At 36.2% G+C, this 18,656-nt stretch overlaps 1 protein-coding gene across 1 annotated transcript in view; it reads right to left on the reverse strand.

Moving 5' to 3' along the window:
- Positions 1-18,656, reverse strand: part of LOC141555340 (calpain-13-like) — a 97,808-nt gene that overhangs the window by 39,663 nt on the left and 39,489 nt on the right. Inside the window, exons 3-4 of the mRNA XM_074288124.1 lie at positions 4,859-4,934; positions 2,572-2,690 (exon numbers count right to left, since the gene is read on the reverse strand). Coding sequence (XP_074144225.1) covers positions 2,572-2,690; positions 4,859-4,934 — 195 coding nt within the window. The remainder of the gene's footprint in view (positions 1-2,571; positions 2,691-4,858; positions 4,935-18,656) is intronic.

An 18,656-nucleotide genomic window follows, 5' to 3' on the forward strand; every position in this document is an offset into this window, starting at 1 on the left:
CTGGATGAAATGAGAGATTTTTGGTCTTTTTAAAGTAAATGTAGCAGAAATGCAAAGTTTGTGTCAATATAAAGAAAAACTTCCTGACAAAGACAACTGTCCAAAATGGAAATAGCTGGTTTTCTATCCTTAAGCATATACTGAATTACTGTTTGATTGATATGAGAAACAGGATTCATGTTTCAGGCAGGAGTGAGGCTCAGTTCTCTCTGAGGTCCTTTCTAATTCAAGGATTTTATAATTCTAGATGAGCTTTCCAGGGTCACATAATTAGTCAGAAGTGAAGCCAAGAACAGAACATAAATCTCCTTTGTCTTAGCTAATATAACTTGCATTTCTACAACTTTATAAGGTGTTTTCCCTAATGTAACATGGTGATGCCAGTATAATTTTAGGTGTAGGAGTATAATAATTACAGATGACAAAATCCAGAAAGTTGACAACTTGCTCAAAGTCACACAGCTAGCAGGCAATAGATTTGCAATGGGAATGACTGTTCTTTGTGGTCACTTTCTACTTTTTCATGCTACTCCTTACTCTACCACACTGCAAATCAGGACAGACTCAATGACAAATTCACCTGTCAAAGACATGGGAAACTGGTGCAGGATCTTTGTCTCAACATCTCAGACAAACTGAACTGGGTTTGCTGCTCAAAACCTTCCTATGTGCCTTTGCCAGTATAACAAGAGTGGCTATAGACATTATTAAATACCTCTCTTTTGTAGGGTACTATGTTGAATTCTGAGACTATAAGGGAAGGGAGTGAACAATTATTAAGTGACTCCTATGTGCAGGAGGCAGCCAGGTGGCTCAGTGGATAGAGCATGAGGCCTGAACACAAGAACATTTGAATTAAAATCCAGTTTCAGACACTCATTAGCCCTGTAACTCTGGGAAAGTCGCTTAACCTATCTTTGTCCTAAACCACTGGAGAAGGAAATAGTGAACTACTCCCGTATCTTTGCCAAGAAAATCCCAGGGATAATGTTGGGTTAGAGTTACAAAGAGTCAGACACCACTGAACAACAATGTTCTAGGAACTGTGCGAAGCACTTTATAGATATTATCCTATTTAATCCTCACAAAACCCCAAGAAGGTGCTATTATTCTTCTCATTTTACAATTTAGGAAACTGAGGCAGACAGAGGTTAAGTGTCCAGGGTTGCATAATTAAAAAGCAAAAGGGAATGTATTTTATCTCAGACTTTAGGTTTGGTGACATGGCAAAAGAATTCAGAGAACCTGAATTTGAATCCCCTCTCCAATGCTAATTCTCTGTATGACATTGGGCAGGTCAATTCCTCCTTTCCTGGCCTTAGTTTCCTCATTTGCAAAGTGAAGAGTTTCTCTAGTTGGTCTTTGAGCTAAAACTAAGATTTGATGATTTTAATCCTTCCATTAAGGGGGAGGCCGCACAAGCAAAGTAACATGGTGGAGGAAGAACAACTCTAGACATCATGTTTATAAATGAAGTGGAAGCCTTAGCAGGACTGTCTGGACAGCTGGAGATCACAGATGTTCTCCTGGCAGATCAAGCTGAGGATGCGCTCTGAGAAAGCAGAGGATGAGGTAAGGACGTCGCCAGAGACAACACAAAGAAGATGTTTTCACGGTGATTAGTAAAGCAGCATCATTCAGGCTCCACAGTGTGGCTGAGGCATTGTTCAAGCAGTAAGCAATACATATGGGGAGAAGGGCAGCACATGGGGGCTGGGTTAGAAGGCAAGAGAAGCATCTTTAGTACCATGAAAGCACCACAGAAAATGTTAAGAATGCTGTCACATATCCTAAAAGACTGTGGCAGTGAAAAAACCCCTCTGAATCTTAGTGAGGAGGCTTAGGTTCAAATCTTAGACCTTTCATTAACTCGTTGTGTGACTTTGGGCAAGTCCTATCCCCTCTGAAGGGCCTCAGATGCTTCATCTAGAACATACAGAGGCAGGACATCAAGATCTCTTCCACCAATGTTCTATGGTTTCTTCTCCCTAAACAATCAACAATACTTATCAATACTTATGTGTCAGGTGCTGTGCTAAGCACTAGGGCATAAAGAAAAATCAATATTAAGTATTTACAATGGACCAGGGTAGGGTTTTTCCTCCTATGGATTTGGATCATGAGACCCAAGAGATCCTCCACTCCAATCAACTTATTTCACAACTAAGAAAACTGAGGCTCAGAGAGGGAAATGGCTTCACAGGACCACTGCCTTTAGGGTTGGAAGTTATCTAGTCTACTCCATCCTAGGTCACCCATTTTTTGTTTTATTTTCTTTACTTGTCTTAATACTTGTAAGGTACAGTGCTTAATAAATGCTAGTTGGCTGGTTTCCATATAGCTAACGTAGGATTTGTCCATTCAGTCTTTGTCTGAAGAAGTTCAAGGAAATAATGTCTAGTGCCTTTTAAAGAAGATAATAAGTATCTAGAATAGGATTCAAAACTTAGTTCTTCTTGACTCCAAGTTAAACATTCTTAGCTATCATGCCATGTCACATCATGGATGTCTTTTAACTTTCTGATACTTTTCAATGACTTTTTTGTAGGATAAGCAGATGGATGAACATACCTGGAAATGGAAAATCCCTGCATATCCTGCTGTGAAGCTTTGGTTTGTGGGAATGATCTTTGCCAGAAGTTTGGGTTTGTGGGTTAAAGAGCCCAGTGCTGCTAGAAACCAGCAGTCACCTGTCAAAAGACAGAAAAATTATTTGTGGAATCTAATTTCAAGGAATAAGAGGCACTTCAATGGGCACTTACTCCAACCTGTATTTGACCATGAATTCCTGTCACGGCATCCTCAGCAAGTAGTCATCTGGCCTCCCTCAAGGCTCCCAGTAATGATGAGGACCTCATCATTTCTCAAAGTATCCCATTCCCTTCCTAAACAGCTTCATTTACCAGGAAGTCTCTCCCCACACTGATCCAATTGAAGCAGCACCTTGTCATAGGAACTCTATATCATGAATATTTCATTACCTTCTCCCAAAATTACAGGACCTAAAGCTAGGAAGGACTTTAGAGGTCATCTCATCCAAATTCCTTAGACAGACAAGGAAACAGAAGTTCAGAAAGGTTGGTTGAGTTTCCCAAGACCATGTACGCAGTCCATAGCAGGACCAGAATGGAAATTCTTCTGACAGCAAACAAAGCTCTTCCTAGTGGACTACAATCTTACACTACACTGTCTCTCTCAACATACATGATTCATGATCTTATATTTCCTCTCTGATTGTATGCCTGAATTCTGGGATGAATTTTTATTGTCCATGTCTAGGAGAAACAGAGGAGAGGTAGATTCAACCCCCAAGAAGAAGTAAGAGGATCATATCATTCCTAAAGTATGAATATATATGTCATAGCCCAAAGGACCTTAGTTTGTTATATTAGCTTAAAATGCAGAAGAACTTTTGATTATGCCAAATAATTAATAAAATTTATTAAATGCCTACTCTGTAGGGAATTTCAGAATCATGTAAAACAGAAAGCTATATTCTCTCCTGCCAGTGGAAAGTACTTAATATTGGTCTTTTGTGACTACAATATCTTCTTTACAAAACTGTTATACTTCTGGGGATACTAGCTTCCCTCATACACCACTACCCACAAGATTCCACTACCTACAAGACTCCCCATTTGGTGCTTTTCCTGGAATTCCCAAGAATCAACTTAGGTTCCCAATTTAAAAAATATGATGCCTTTTGTTTCTATATTGCTTAAAGTCCCCTTTACAAATTCTTTTTAAAATCTAGCCATACAAATGTTCTAGGATTTTGGTGGTATACAAGAACTACTGGGCTGTAAAGTTCCTCTTCCAAAAGACCTTTTTTAAACTAATTTTTTAATTAACAAAAACCAATTCCCTCTTTCTCCCAATACCCTCCTTTCTTGAAAAAAAAAAAAGAAAAAGAGAATCCCTGTTAAAAAAGGAAACCAAAGGCCTATAGTGTTATGTTCAAAATACAGTTACACTGACCTCTATCTTGGTCAGAGCACATTTAAAGTAGATGATATTGTGGATTGAGCATCAGCCCTGGAGTCAGGAGGACCTGAGTTCAAATCTGACCTCAGACACTTTAATACCTCCTAGCTGTGTGACCTTGGGCAAGTCACTTAACCTTCATTATCTTAAAAATAAAAAGAGATTCAATGATTAGTGGGTAAAAGTAGCAAAGAGTCTTCCCTTGATGATAGGAAATACTTCTTAATAATGGAAATAATATAAAAAAGGAAGCTCTAGGATAAAAATCCCTGCCTTCTGGGACTGTACATTTTAGTGGGCAAAGACAACATATAAATAACTGGGTACATAAAACAGTTGGAAGGCAGCCTCAGGAGAAAAGGTATTAGCACCTGTGGGATGTGAAAAGGCCTCCTGAAGAAGGTGAGATTGAAACTGACACTTGGAGAAATAAAAGGAAGAAATAAAAAGGTAGAGGGAGAGCATCCTGGACATGGAGGGCATGTGCTAATGCCCAGAGACAAGAGGTCCACTGTTGTGCTCATAGCAACACAAGTGCACATAGCCAGATTAAAGTGTGTGGAGAAAGAATAAGATGGCCTAGGTTGGGAAGAGCTTTAGAGCTATAAAAGTCATTAAATCTGAACCAGACTTTGAGGGAGGACAGACTGTGGCCTTAATTATCTCAAGTCTCTTCTGATTTGGAATCTTAGCTGGTAATGATTCTTTGCTCTCTTGGGTCACCTGCACTTCTCGTATTGCAGGTTGCAGGGATGCTCTAGTCAGGGTATGGATTTGAGAAAAAACTTCTCCAATCCATCCTCCCTGGTAGGCCTAAGATGTGTGGCTATGGCTTCAGAATCCATACCTGGAAAGGAAAATGCCATGATCTTACCTGCTTTTCCTTGTCGAATATCAAATTTGCTGATACCATCCAGAATAAAGTGAGGGAACTTAGTTCTTAATAATTCCTTAAAAAAAAAAAGAAAAATCCATGACTAAGACATTTTCATACCATTATGACCTGGTAAGATATTTTGGAGGATATAAGGTTGTTCTTAATTAGGTGTTTAAAATCTTATTTGAGAGCTTTTAGCTCAGTCATCAGATTTTGCCTTTAATCTAATAGTCAATCAACATTTATTAAATGTCTACTGTGGGCCGGGCACTGTGCTAAGGACTGGGAATTTAAAAAGAGCTCCAAGAAATGCCACTTTGCTAGCAGCAATTACTGAGCAGACTGGCAATGCGAGGTTAAGTAATATTCAGAAACAACAAGAATCTGCAAGCTCATGTAATAATTTATGAACAAAAGAGTTGCTCTCAGTTGACCTGAGTTATCTCACTCCTAATAGAGTTCTTTTATCTTGTGTATTATCTGGTATATTCTTATCTCTATACTTTATCTGATTTCTGTTTGCTTTCATCTTGGATGAATGGATTTATTTGCTATTCCCTACATGTGGAACTGGCATTTGGGGCCATCTATATAAACTGGGGTGTGAGTAAAACAATCATGATTGCAGCTTAACCTAAAATTATACCCCCTACACCAATAACATCTGGAGGGCAGATAGATGTAATTTTCGCCTAGTACTCCCTCTCTTGGAAGAGCAGAATGGCCCATGCTTGACAATATCTTTTTTCCCTTCTTAGCAGAAAGCAAAGTATCCCATCAAGAAGAGTGTTTGTGGGGTGCTTACTATTGTAGGATTCTCAAGGAATTATTTTTAAATTTAAAATGTGAGCATTGAAACATTGAAAATCAGCAAATGTTATAAATTAGGGCTGCTTGTTAAACATTTACCTATATACCTATATAGGTGCAGGAGGCTGGATATATCTCTTCATGCCTTCCTTTGATCTACACATAGAAAGAATCATGTGAACACAACCTAAATAAGTAACAAGGCACACTTATCCCTTACACTGGCCTAGTAGGTCTCTCACTCCCAAATCAAATATCATTATTCTGTTAAATGTGCAAATGAAGACCAAATTATTCTTCAGCTAATGACCCCGTAGTGGAGATTGATTCAGAAATATTCTCTCTGTAAATTTAAATGGCCTATCTGGGGACATTTTCTGACATAGAAATTATAATTCCTCTTATGTGACCCAGTCAGAATACTATTTTCCCTAATTGAATTCAATTAAATTAGACAAACATTAATTAAGTTCCTACTAGAAGCAAGACACTGTTCTAAGTTCTAGGAATACAAAGACAAAACCAAAACCATTCCTATCCTTATGGAGCTTCCATTCCACTGACTTCCAGGTGGTTCAGTCCAATCACCTCAAAAGAAAGCCTTTTAAAAGGATTGGAACAAATGGCCCAATTTTCTCAAAAAGAGAACAGAATGAAATTTAAACTCTATAGACCAGGATTTGATTATTATTCCTTGCAACATTTTAGTCTCTATTATTAAAGAGAAGATTATTAACTATCTAGAAAGTAGAACGGTGATCACAGTCAAACTAAGCTAACTCTACTTCCTTTTTGACAGGATTATTAGATTGGTAGAAAAGGAGCATGCTATAAACATGGTCTACTAAGGTTTTAGTAAAGCATTTGGTAGCCTTTCATGCTATTCTTTGATGAAAAGACATCAGCTTAGATGATAATATTAGATGAATTCAGAACAGATTAAGTGTAGAGATAAAAAATGTAGTTATTAATGGTTAAGTGTTATCATGCTAGAAGATTTCTAGTGGACTGGTCCTGGACCGTTTAGTATTTTTATCAGTAACCCAGAGAAAGGCTTAGACTGCATCCTTAGCATATTTTCAAGTAATGTGATCTTAGGACAGATAACTAACTCACTGTATTCTTGGGATAGCGTCCAATAAATCTTGACAGGCTAGAACATTGAGTTGAATATTATGAGATGAATTTAGTAGTGATAAACACACAGTTTTACTTCTGAGTTGCAAACCATCAATCTCACAATTACAAGATAGCAGGGGTTTGGCTATAAAAACAATTTTTTTCCTGAGAAGATCTGAGGTTTCAATGAACTTCGACTTTATATGAATCAACAATGTGACATAGCAGACAAAAATGTTGTAATAATCTTGGACTGTCTTGTTTAGCCATTCAGGTTGTGTCCAACTCTTCATGTCCCTATGGACTCTCTGTGAGGTTTTCTTATCAGGGATATTGTGTTGGTTTGTCATTTCTTTCTCCAGTGGATCACCTTGGTCAGAACTCTCTACTGTGATCTGCCTATCTTGAGTAACTCTGCATGGCATAGCTCAGAGTTCTTTGAGCTGTGTGAGCCCCTCCATCATGACAAGACTGTGATTCAGGAAGGGAAAAGATATATAGCTTTTAATGAACAAGGAGAGTGATAATATTATTGTGCTTTACCTTGGTCATACTCCACTACTATACTGAGCACTACATTTTAGGAAAGACATGGTACATATGGAAATGCCCAGAGAAAGATGACCACTTTGCCAAAAGACTTTGAGATATATCTTGTATAATTAGCTGAAGGAACTAGAGATGTTTAGTTTGGAGAAGATGAGATGTCTTCTAATATTGGGAAGACTCATTTTGTGGAAAAGAGATTATATATATTTGCTTGGCCCCAGAGGGCAGAACTGGGAGCATTGGGTAGAAGAAACAAAAGCACGAATTCAGCCTTGAGATCAGGGAAAAAAAATTGCCCAATAGTTAAACCTATTCAGAAGTGAATGAGATGCCTCATGAGTCATTGCAGTCCTTTGAACAATACTTGAGCAGCCATAAATTGAGTGTGGATAGAAGATTCTTGTAGGTATGAGTTAGACCAGAGCTTCTTAAACTTTTTCTACTTGCTATCCCTTTTTGCCCAAGAAATTTTTATGAGACCCCAAGCATATAGATATATAAAATCATCATGCAAATCAAACATTTATTGATAATAACTCATAAATTTATTTTAAAGCTATTCTTTAGTATACATTTAATTTTACCACTTTTTAAAGATGAAAGCAAATTTGCATACTAATAATATGCTTGTTTATTTTTATACATAGAATTTTTGCAAATCCCTCATTCAATTATGCAACAGCAAAAGGGATTGTGACCCATTATTTAAGAAGCTTTGTGTTAAATTAGGTAGTCAATGAGGTCTTCTCTAGCTCTGATATTCCATCATTCTATGAAATACATGTAAAAGCCATATCTATTCAAGTTAATTTAATTTAACTGGCATTTAGTAACAACTTCCTATGTGCAAAGTCCTGTTCTAGGAAGTAGAGATGCCAAGGCAAAAATCCAAGTCTTCTATACCCTTATATTCCAATAAGGATACACATACACAAGAGGGTTTGTGAAAAAAAATTAAAAGGTAGAAAAGAGAAAACGCTGGCAATGATGGGCATAAGGAAAGTAATAGGTGACATCTTAGTGGTGCTTGGAAGGAAGCCAAGGGTCCAATATAGAGGAAGTGAGGAGAGAATGAATTCTGCACATGAGCGATCACTTGTGAAAGACATGGAACTTTTTCTAGCATGTCATATATTGTAAACAGCTAGTGGACCAGTTTACTTAGAATAGAGAATATGCGAAAGAAAGCGATAAGTGGCAGCCAGAGTGGAAGGATTTGAATGGCTGGCGTATTTTTTTGTTAGGGAGACATTGCAATGAGAGAAATTTGAAAGAGGGAAGGGTTGAAAAGAAAGATGGTGAGCTCCGGTTTGGACATGCTGAGTTTAAGATGACTTACGCGATATCAAGTTCAGGATATTCAAGGGGCAATTGGAAATGGGTATTTGTATTTTATATGTGTATTTTACAAACTTTCTTGAGTGTGTGCATTTCTTGTTGGAATAGAAATATTTTAAGGGCAGATATGACTATTTTTTATTTTGATATATATGCTCAGTTCTTAGCATAGCACCTTACACATAGAAAGTGTCTAATAAATGTTTATTGAATTGACTTAATTTGAATAGATATGACTTTCAGATATATTTCATAGACCCATGGAATATCAGAATCAGAGGGTCATCTACTTATATCTATCAAGTTATATAGGCATATATGTGTGCACACACATATGTCAGAATATCTATATGTGTATATATATTACACATGTATCTATCTGAGAATTATCTGTATAGAGTTGATCATTGAAACTGATATGATCATTGAACAAAATATTAAGCAAATAAGATAGGGGAATGGATAGACTTTTAATGCCTGGGACATATGCAAAAGCAACATAATTACTACTTCCTATTTTTAAGTCTTATTCAGTTCTCGATTTTTTTTCTTTTCTGAATCCTACTTTCTCTTACTACTTTCTCTAACTTATTTCTTCCTTTCCACCTCCCTATTATCAGGAACCATGTAATTCCATAGCCATTTAGCCAAAAATTTTCTGGGACAGACATCATTTTCAATATTTTGCTCTGTCTACCAATTATTAAAATAATCCTGAGTTGTACCAGATGTCCCAATTTTCACTTTGGAAATGTGCACACTATGCCCATGGTCCTCCTCAAAAGAGCAGAGGAGGGAGTATTGTGGCAAATAAAATCTTAAATTCTTGTATATGCACTTTTAGCTATTGTCAGCCTTACTCATTTCACAGTGGAACCTAATGACAGCTGACATTTGTAGAGCATGTTTAGGTTTGTGAATTAGGTTAGATTTATTTAAGTTTCTGTATGTCATCTCATTTGAGCCATACGACATTGAATGACTCTACTTTTGCTTCTAATTCTGTCCCAAGCAACACAATACTTTTCCTAAGATAAGTCTACAAATATACAAAGATAAACATAGGATCATCAGAATCCAAGATTTGGAAAGGACATTAAAGGTCATTGTATCCAATTCTTTCTTCTTCCTCTCCTTCCGATGTACAGATAATGACATGGAAGCTCAAAAAAAGTTAAGTGACTTGTTCTCATTTGATTGTGAACTTGAGAGAAGAGTCTCTCTTTTGACCCTTTTGGTATCTTCAGTATTTAGCACAGTGATTGGTACATAGTAGTCAGATAAGTTGCATAATGGATAGAGTGCCTGGCATAAAGTCAAGAAGACCTGAGTTAAAATACAGCCTCAGATACTTCCTAGAAGTCTGCCTCAGTTTCTTAATCTATCAAATAATGTGGAGAAGGAAAGGGCAAACCGCTCTAGTGTGTTTGCCAAGAAAATTATAAGTGGGATGCCAAAGAGATTTAACTGGAAGCAGATATAACTGAAATGACTCAACAACAAAATGCATTTAAATAAATGTTCATTGACTGACTTGCCCCAAATCACAAGGCAGTAAATGGGTTCAAACCTATGTGCTCTGGCGTTCTAAATTCTATGCCCAACCCACTGTACCACATTGCCCTCCAAATTAGGTAGATGCTATTCTTTATAGCCCAAGTATTTGTTCATTCAAAATCCAGTGCATTTTTCTCTAAAGCACAGAGGAAGAAACAAGATTAGTCTGGTCAATTCCACATTGCTCAATTGAAGTGTCACATCTAGCTATGAGTCTAAGTGGTCACAGGATGGTCTTACCCCAAGTGACAAAAGAGGAAACAATGAGAAGCATAAGCTGAAAGGAAGATTAGGCCAAAGAGAAAACCTTCTTCTTCTTCTTTTTAAATATTTTTATTTTTCAAAATATATGCAAAGATTCACCCTTGCAAAACCTTGTGTTCCAAATTTTTCTCCCTCCTTTCCTCTGCATCCCCTCCCCTAGACAGCAAGTAATCCAAAGTATGATAAACATGTGTAATTCTTCTATACATATTTCCACAATTATCATGCTGCACAAGAAAAATAAGATCAAAAAAGGAAAAAAAATGAGAAAGAAAAAAAGCAAGCAATGTCTAAAATTAGTAAAAATACTATGTTGTAGTCTACATTTAGTCCTCACAGTCTTTTCTCTGGGTGCATATGGCTTTCCATCACAAATCTACTGGAGTTGTATTGAATCACCTCATTGTTGAAAAGAGCCACGTCCATCAAAACTGACTAACATAATTTTGTTGTTGCTGTGTATTTGTTCTCATGGTTCTACTCATTTTACTCAGCATCAGTTCATATAACTCTCTCCAGAACTTTCTGAAATCATCATGCTGATCATTTCTTATAGAACAATAATATTCCATAACATTCATATACCACAATTTATTTAACCATTCTGTAATTGATGGGCAAGCACTCAGTTTGTCACTACAAAAAGGGCCGCCACAAACATTTTTGAACATGTGGATCCCTTTACCTCCTTTAAGATCTCTTTGGGATGCAATCTCAATAGAAATACTGCTGGATCAAAGGGTATGCACAGTCTGATAGCCCTTTGGGTGTAGTTCCAAACTGCTCTCCAGAATAATTGGATTAGTTCACAACTCCACCAGCAATGTATTAGTGTTCCAGTTTTCCCATATCTCCCCAAAGATTTATCATTTTTTCTCTTTCATCTTAGCCAATCTGATACCTTAGAGTTATCTTAATTTGCAATTCTCTGACTGATAGTGATTTAAAGCATTTGATCATATAACCAGAAATGGTTTTAATTCCTTCATCTGAAAATTGTCTGTTTATCCTTTGATCATCAATCAGTTGGAGAATGGCTTGTATTGTCATAAATTTGAGTCACTTTTCTCTAGATTTTAGAAATGAGGCCTTTATCAGAATTCTTGGATATAAATACATTTCCCCAGGTTTCTTCTTCCCTTCTAAGGAAAAAACCTTCTTAACATCTAGAATGTCCAGCAGTGCAATGAGTTGCTTTTCTTAAAAATGTTCAAAAGCTGCCAGACCTCTCAGACACATTTTTGAGAATACATGATAAAGGGGATTTCCTTCATCTACTTCTTGGAATTGAGGTTCCTTTTGATTCTGAGAACCCATGATTTTGTGACCTTTATTTGGCTCTTTCACTAGTACCCTGACTGGGTTAGAAATCAACCACAATTCCCTTTTCATATTTTACACTGTGAGTTTGATAAGAGAAACCAGGGATTAGAAGAGGTAAAAGGGGTTATCAGTTTTCAAGTAATTTTTCTTCTTCTTTTTTTCCCCAGTCGTTTTAACAGCTTTAAAATCAATACTTCAAAAGATGTTTTTGTTTCTTTCTAGTCATTCATTTCTCTAGTGACCTCTTTTCTGATTCCATTTATATTGGGAATGTCAAGATTAATATGATTCAGGTCAGTACGTTCATTGCTGGGTCAATGAAAAAAGACCTCATGTTTAGAGCACCAAGAACTAAGTAAACTTATATGGAGCTGAAAAACTATATGAGTTTTTGTGTCCTCTATCTCCTTTTCTGTCTTTCTTCTACTGGATATGCCAAAGAATGGCTGAGTATGCAGGATTATTTTATGTATTCCATGGGTTTCTATAGCAAAAGAACTGGCAAGTCTACTGGACAAATTTCTCTCAGATGATGAGCTTCTCTTTGTTTACTATGCTGATTTTCAGAATGTGTTGCTACACCCATTTCAGAAATCTTTTTAGTTTGGGAGAATCTGCTCAATTGGCATAGCCTTTCACAGCTCATGGACACTGCCATGTCAAGAGAGGCATCAGAGGACTTTTTGGGGTATCATCATTGGGAGTAGACATTTAAAATGATTTAAAATATTTTATCATAAAGTTTTGTTTGCAGTGAAGAATTTTACCCCTGCAAAGATTTATGGGTACTGCTATACTATCTGATGGGGGCGGTAGCCCCTTGATATTCCTTGTTTGATCTCCAACTTCTTTTGGGACTTGGACCTTTGATACAAGATCTGTTCAAACTAGTTTGGGCTATCTGAGCTGATTAGAATGGGGGCTGTAAAACCCTGGCCAGCTCAGATAGCCCAAACTAGTTTGAACAGATCTTGTATCAAAGGTCCAAGTCCCAAAAGAAGTTGGAGATCAAACAAGGAATATCAAGGGGCTACCGCCCCCATCACTATCCCCTGGGGCAGCTAGGTAGTGCAGGGGATTGGCTGGGAATCAGCAAGGTTCATCTTCCTGAGTTTAAATCTGATCTTAGACATTAGCTATCTGATCCTGAGCAAATCACTTAACTGTTTGCTTAAATTCTTTCTTGGTAAAATGGGCTAGAGAAGGAAAGGGCAAACCATTCCAGTGTCTTTGCCAAAAAAACCCCAAATGAGGCCATGAGGAGTCAGCTCTGACTGATATAACTGAATAAAAACAAACACTATCCACTAATCCATATTGCTTTTCCAAAATAAGCCTCTTATGGTAAATCTATCCCATGTCCCTGGAATCTATCAGAATGTCTGGGTTACTTTTTAGGTGATTAGGGATATCAAGGATATAAGGGATACCTTCATGCTTCTGTCTTTCTCTAAGTCTTGCATCTCTTCAATTTACCTTACTGGCTAATATTAATACTATAGGCAGGTAGGTAGTGCAGTGGAAATAGTGCTGGACTTGGAATAAGGGAAACCTGAGTTCAAATTCAGCCCCAGATATTTATTAGCTGTGTGACTCCATGAAAGTCACTTAACCACTCTCTGCCTCAGTTTCCTCAACTATAAAATGGGGATATTAGTAGCACCTTTTCCTTTTTTAAAATTTTTTTAAAAATTTTATAATTATAATTTTTTTAAAGTATATATGCATGAGTAATTTTTTTTATAATATTATCCCTTGTATTCATTTTTCCAAATTTTCCTCTCTCTCTACTCCCTCCCCTAGATGACAGGCAATCCCATACATTTTACATGTGTTACAGTATAACCTAGATAAAATATATGTGTGTAAATCCAATTTTCTTGTTGCACGTTAAGTATTAGATTCCGAAGATATAAGTAACCTGGGTAGATAGACAGTAGAGTAGCACCTTCTTCCAAGCATTGTTATGAGAATCAAATGAGATAATATCAAGCTCTTAATAAATAGTTGTTCCCTTTCCCACCCCATTCAAAAAAAGTTTTGACTTCCCAAAGCCAAGTTTCCCAAAATTCTCTCTCTACCAGAGGAAGTTGCCCTTAATAGTTTCTGCGTACATCAGTCTTCTTCTCATGGCAACTGCTATTTTCTATTGGAATAACTTTGCATAACTTGGTAATTATTCCTGTGTAATTTTTTTCTCATGTTGATAGAAAATTCCCCAGAGAGGTGAATTGAAAAGCAAAAATGACTTTATTTACTGAACCACCAACAAAGCCGGGAGTCACAATCTTATAAAAGCTGTCAACTCTTCGTAAACAATTCTGTTTTCCAGGGCCAACAGAGAGAAACAAAGGAACGCCCTATGTAAACAGACAGTCCCCAGTGCCCAAGAGCAATCATCTCATTAAGACCTGCTGTTGGCTCTTCTAACTCTCTCTCCAAGCAAATGTCGGACACCTGACAGCCTAGCCCAAGAGAGAGACTAAACTCCAAGTTAGACCCTCCCTGTTTATGATGTTGACAACTTCTTATGGTCCTGGAAATCTGGTGCTAGCTGATTTATACATATAAAAATCCAGGGTTCAAAGGCACCCTAGGAAATGATCAAGCCCTTGAGCCTCAGTGTTTCTATCCATAAAATAAGGATAATAATCAGAACCATTAGAAGTATGTAGCATATTGGATAGAGAATCTTCTTAGAATCTGCAAGACCTGTGTTCAAATTCTACCTCTGATACAAATTATCTGTGTGATTCTGGCCAAATTATTTAATCTGCCAATGCCCCCAGTCAGTTCTGTAAGGATATATGTCTCAGAGCAATTGGCAGTTCATTGGTAGAGGGTCACAGTTTCCATACTAGTAAAAGCACAGGTCCTGCCTCTAATCTCTCCTATCCCTCCAAAAAATGAGCTAAAATTAAAGAATGGTAACTAAGATTAAATGATTTTACTCAACAAATTTCTAAGCTGGAATTTGAATTCGTTCCCAGTCTCTGATATAGGCAGTTCTTAAGTTATTAAGTGCTTATTATATACCAAGGGCCTGGGTATTTAAAGATGTTAGGTGTTTGTCATATCCAAGGCAATGGGATGGACTTGATAATTTCCTCAGGTGTCTTTGAACCCTGGATTTTTATACCCATAAATTAGCTAACACTTGACACATTGCAGGTTGCCAGGGATATAAAAAGAAAAGTTCCACATTTAGAGCAAATTAGCATCAGTTTTAGTTAACAGAGAATTAATGAAGTACCTACACAGTGCCAAACAGTGTGCACTTAGGATATAACAAAAAGACAAAACGTTTTAAGAAACTTACAATCTATTGGATCTTACAGTAAATTAACAGCATAGAAACAATAGAGCTTAACAAAAACAATTAATTGAACTAAGAGTTTATCATATGCTGCTTCCTCTTTTGGCCTGGACTCATTCTGTGCTCCTTTGCTCCATTCAGGATTGCCCCAGGTGTAATTTATGGTCAAACATTCCTAATTATAGCTCTGATTAATATTACTACTAACAACTAGAACAATAGCAACAATAATTCCTACCACTCAGCATTACTGTACAATACCTCTAATTGTTATTAATAACAGAGTAAAATGATAATAATACTGCCTATGTCACAGAAGAGTGAGGGCACGATGTATGCAAAATACTTTGTAAATTATAAGGTGCTGTGTAAATGTGAACTATTATTTTAAAATATCTGTAATAACAATGTATAGCAAAGAAGAAAATGGTAGGCTTTATTTTTTTGACTAAATGGGAAAATTAAGTTTATACAAGTTTAATGAGTTACCTAATGCCTTATATTTATTTATTATTTTATATTCACACATGACTGAATGAATGAATTTTTAAAAAATCTATTATGAATTTAATATGTGTCAGGCAAATGTGCTTCAGGCATAGAAAAACAAAAACCCTTGTTCTCAAGGCTCTTACATTCTAATAGGGAAAGAGAACTTGTAGGTGAATCGTGGCCAAAGAAGGGATAATCTTGCAGGGAAGAATAAAGAGTTATGGGGGGGACATAATGGTAGAATTCAGGGAAGCCCTCTAAAGTCTTTTATCACTTGGTCTCTCAAGCAGGAAAAACTAACCATAGCAATTAGACATAGGATTATAGAAGAGCCTATCTTCTATAACTAAGGCCTTCTCCTCTAACTATGTTCCAACACTGATAGTAAAAGCTCAGGCAGACTTGGGCACTGAGGGTAGCAGTAGTCACAGACTGCATGACCTTGGCAGCCCATTGTCTTTCCTGCTTATTGCCAACACTGGTCAGTCCGCTCACAAACAGACCAAGACTGAAGAAACTGAGTGGAGCAGTAGTAGCAAAAACAGAAGGAAATTAAGGATTGTGCTTTGGGAAATAACAATATTCTTGTATGTATGTGTGTATGTGTATGTACAGAGAGATAGAGATCTCCACAGGCAGATGGAGACAACGAGAGAGAGAGAGAGAGAGAGAGAGAGAGAGAGAGAGAGAGAGAGAGAGAGAGAGAGAGAGAGAGACACACAGAGACAGAGACAGAGACAGGCAGATGGAGACCACCAGAGAGAAAGAAACAAAGTGAGATAGAAGAAAAATAAGGGAGAGAAGGGAGGGAAAAGTTTTTGATCTTCGCTTTAGATAAATACTATTTACTGTTAAAGAAAGGCATATCTATTCCTATGATTTCTAGAGAATTAGGTAGAGATACGTATTGGATTGTATCAAAAATATTTTCAGCATCTATTGATAAAAGCTTATAGTTTTTATTGTATATATTATTAAACATGGTTTGATTCATTTTAGTTTTCTCTATGATGAAATAATCCTACATTCCTGGTACAAACCTAGCCATAGAGTATATGAAAATGCAATCTTGAATTGATTTGCCATTTACTTTTCCAATTCATTTTAGATGAGGAAACTGAGGCAAATTGGATTAAGTGCTGTGACTAGGGTCACACAGGTAATAAGTGTTTAAGGTCACATTTGAACTTAAGAAGATGAATCTTCCTGCTTCCCAGTCCAGTGTTCTCCCCATCCAACTGTAGAAAGGGCCAATTCAAATGTTTCTCTGGAATTTGCCAGACATAGTTGGCCCAAGTTCTTTTTTTATTTTAAATTTTTAAAAATTTTATTTAATAGTTTTTATTTACCAGATATATGCATGGGTAATTTTACCACACTGACAATTGCCAAACCTTTTGTTCTAATTTTTCCCCTCCTTCCCCTCCCCCCCACCAGATGGCAGGTTGACCAATACATGTTAAATATGTTAAAGTATAAATTAAATATAATATATATATATGTATATATATATATATATATATATATATATATATATATATATATATATATATATATATGTACATGTCCAGACAGTTGTTTGGCCCAAGTTCTATGCACATCTATGCATTCCACTATTATTGGCCTATAGTCCTTTGTTGCTCTGCCCAGAAGAAAGGGGCACATTTCATTATTTGTTCACAAGGCTAATAACCTGCTTCTTTTCAGAGATCTGTTCATTTTACATTGCTATAGGCAACATATATATTATTTCTGTGATCATCTTTGTTTTGCCCTGCATTAATTACTAGTGTTTCTCTGTATTCCTTATAATTACACTTCTTATGGCATGGCAATATCCCATTATATTCATGTCATAACTTGTTCAGCCAGTCCCTAGTCAATGGACACATTTTATTTATAATTTTTTTGTTGCTGTGAGTATTTTGATATTTACTTTTCCCCTCTCTTTTCCAATTCTTAAGGGATTACTGGTTAAAGGTTATGAGAATTTAGTTGCCTTTTGTGCAGAATTACAAATAGTTCTCCAAAATGGTTAGAATAATTCATATATCTATCAATAGGATATTAGTCATATCTTCCATCACTGATTGTTATCTTTATTAATTTGTGGGATGTAAACTGAAATCTCAGAGATGTTTTATTGCATTTATCTTGTTATATTCTACAACAACCTTTAAGCAAGCAAAAATTGTGCTCATCTCATCTTATCTAAAGTGTTGCTCCTAATATTTTGCTATTGGATTTCATGTGTGAAATATCTCTTTTCAGTGGCCAACTCTGGTCACCAAGAATATAAATAATGCGTTTTTTCTATGTCTTTAGCATATTCCAAATAAAGGAAAACATTTAGTATACCTAATTCATAATGCCATAGATATGACAAAGATACTTTTCCTATTTAATATTTTTCAAGAAATATTTTGTATTTTGACTATATTTTGAGGTCTTTTTCTAGGAATTTATTATAATTTAGAATCTAAAAATTCAGCTTGTTTTTTCACATTAAGATTACAAACAAGGTAGTTTTGGTTTATTTAAGTTATTAAATGAGGATCTGAGGAGCAAAAGAAGACTTCAGATAGAAGCTAGTTCCTATTTGGGTCTCCTATCTTGTCAAGTTAAGTCTCATCATTGTGATCTAAGCTTCCGCTTTACAATTATTATAATTTAGAATCTAAAAGTTCAGCTTGTTTTTTTTTTCACATTAAGATCATGAATAAGGTAGTTTTGGTTTATTTACATTATTAAATGATGAGGAACTAAAGGAGACTTCAGATAGAATTTAGTTACCTGTTTGGGTCTCCTATCTTGTCATGCTAAATCTCCTTATTATGATCTAAGCTTCTTCTTTATCCAAACTCCAAGTTTATAGTAGTTTTAGTACAAGTAGCTCATCATAGTACATCAGTGTTATGGTTGATGGTAGATTTTTTTAAACTATGGAGGCAAATCATTATTATTTGTTGAGTAAAACAAAAAAGGTCTTGTGTTGAACAATCTTTTGGTTCTTTACAAATAAGAAAA

Source organism: Sminthopsis crassicaudata, chromosome 2, assembly GCF_048593235.1.
Source record: "Sminthopsis crassicaudata isolate SCR6 chromosome 2, ASM4859323v1, whole genome shotgun sequence".
Classification (NCBI taxonomy): Eukaryota; Metazoa; Chordata; class Mammalia; order Dasyuromorphia; family Dasyuridae; genus Sminthopsis; species Sminthopsis crassicaudata.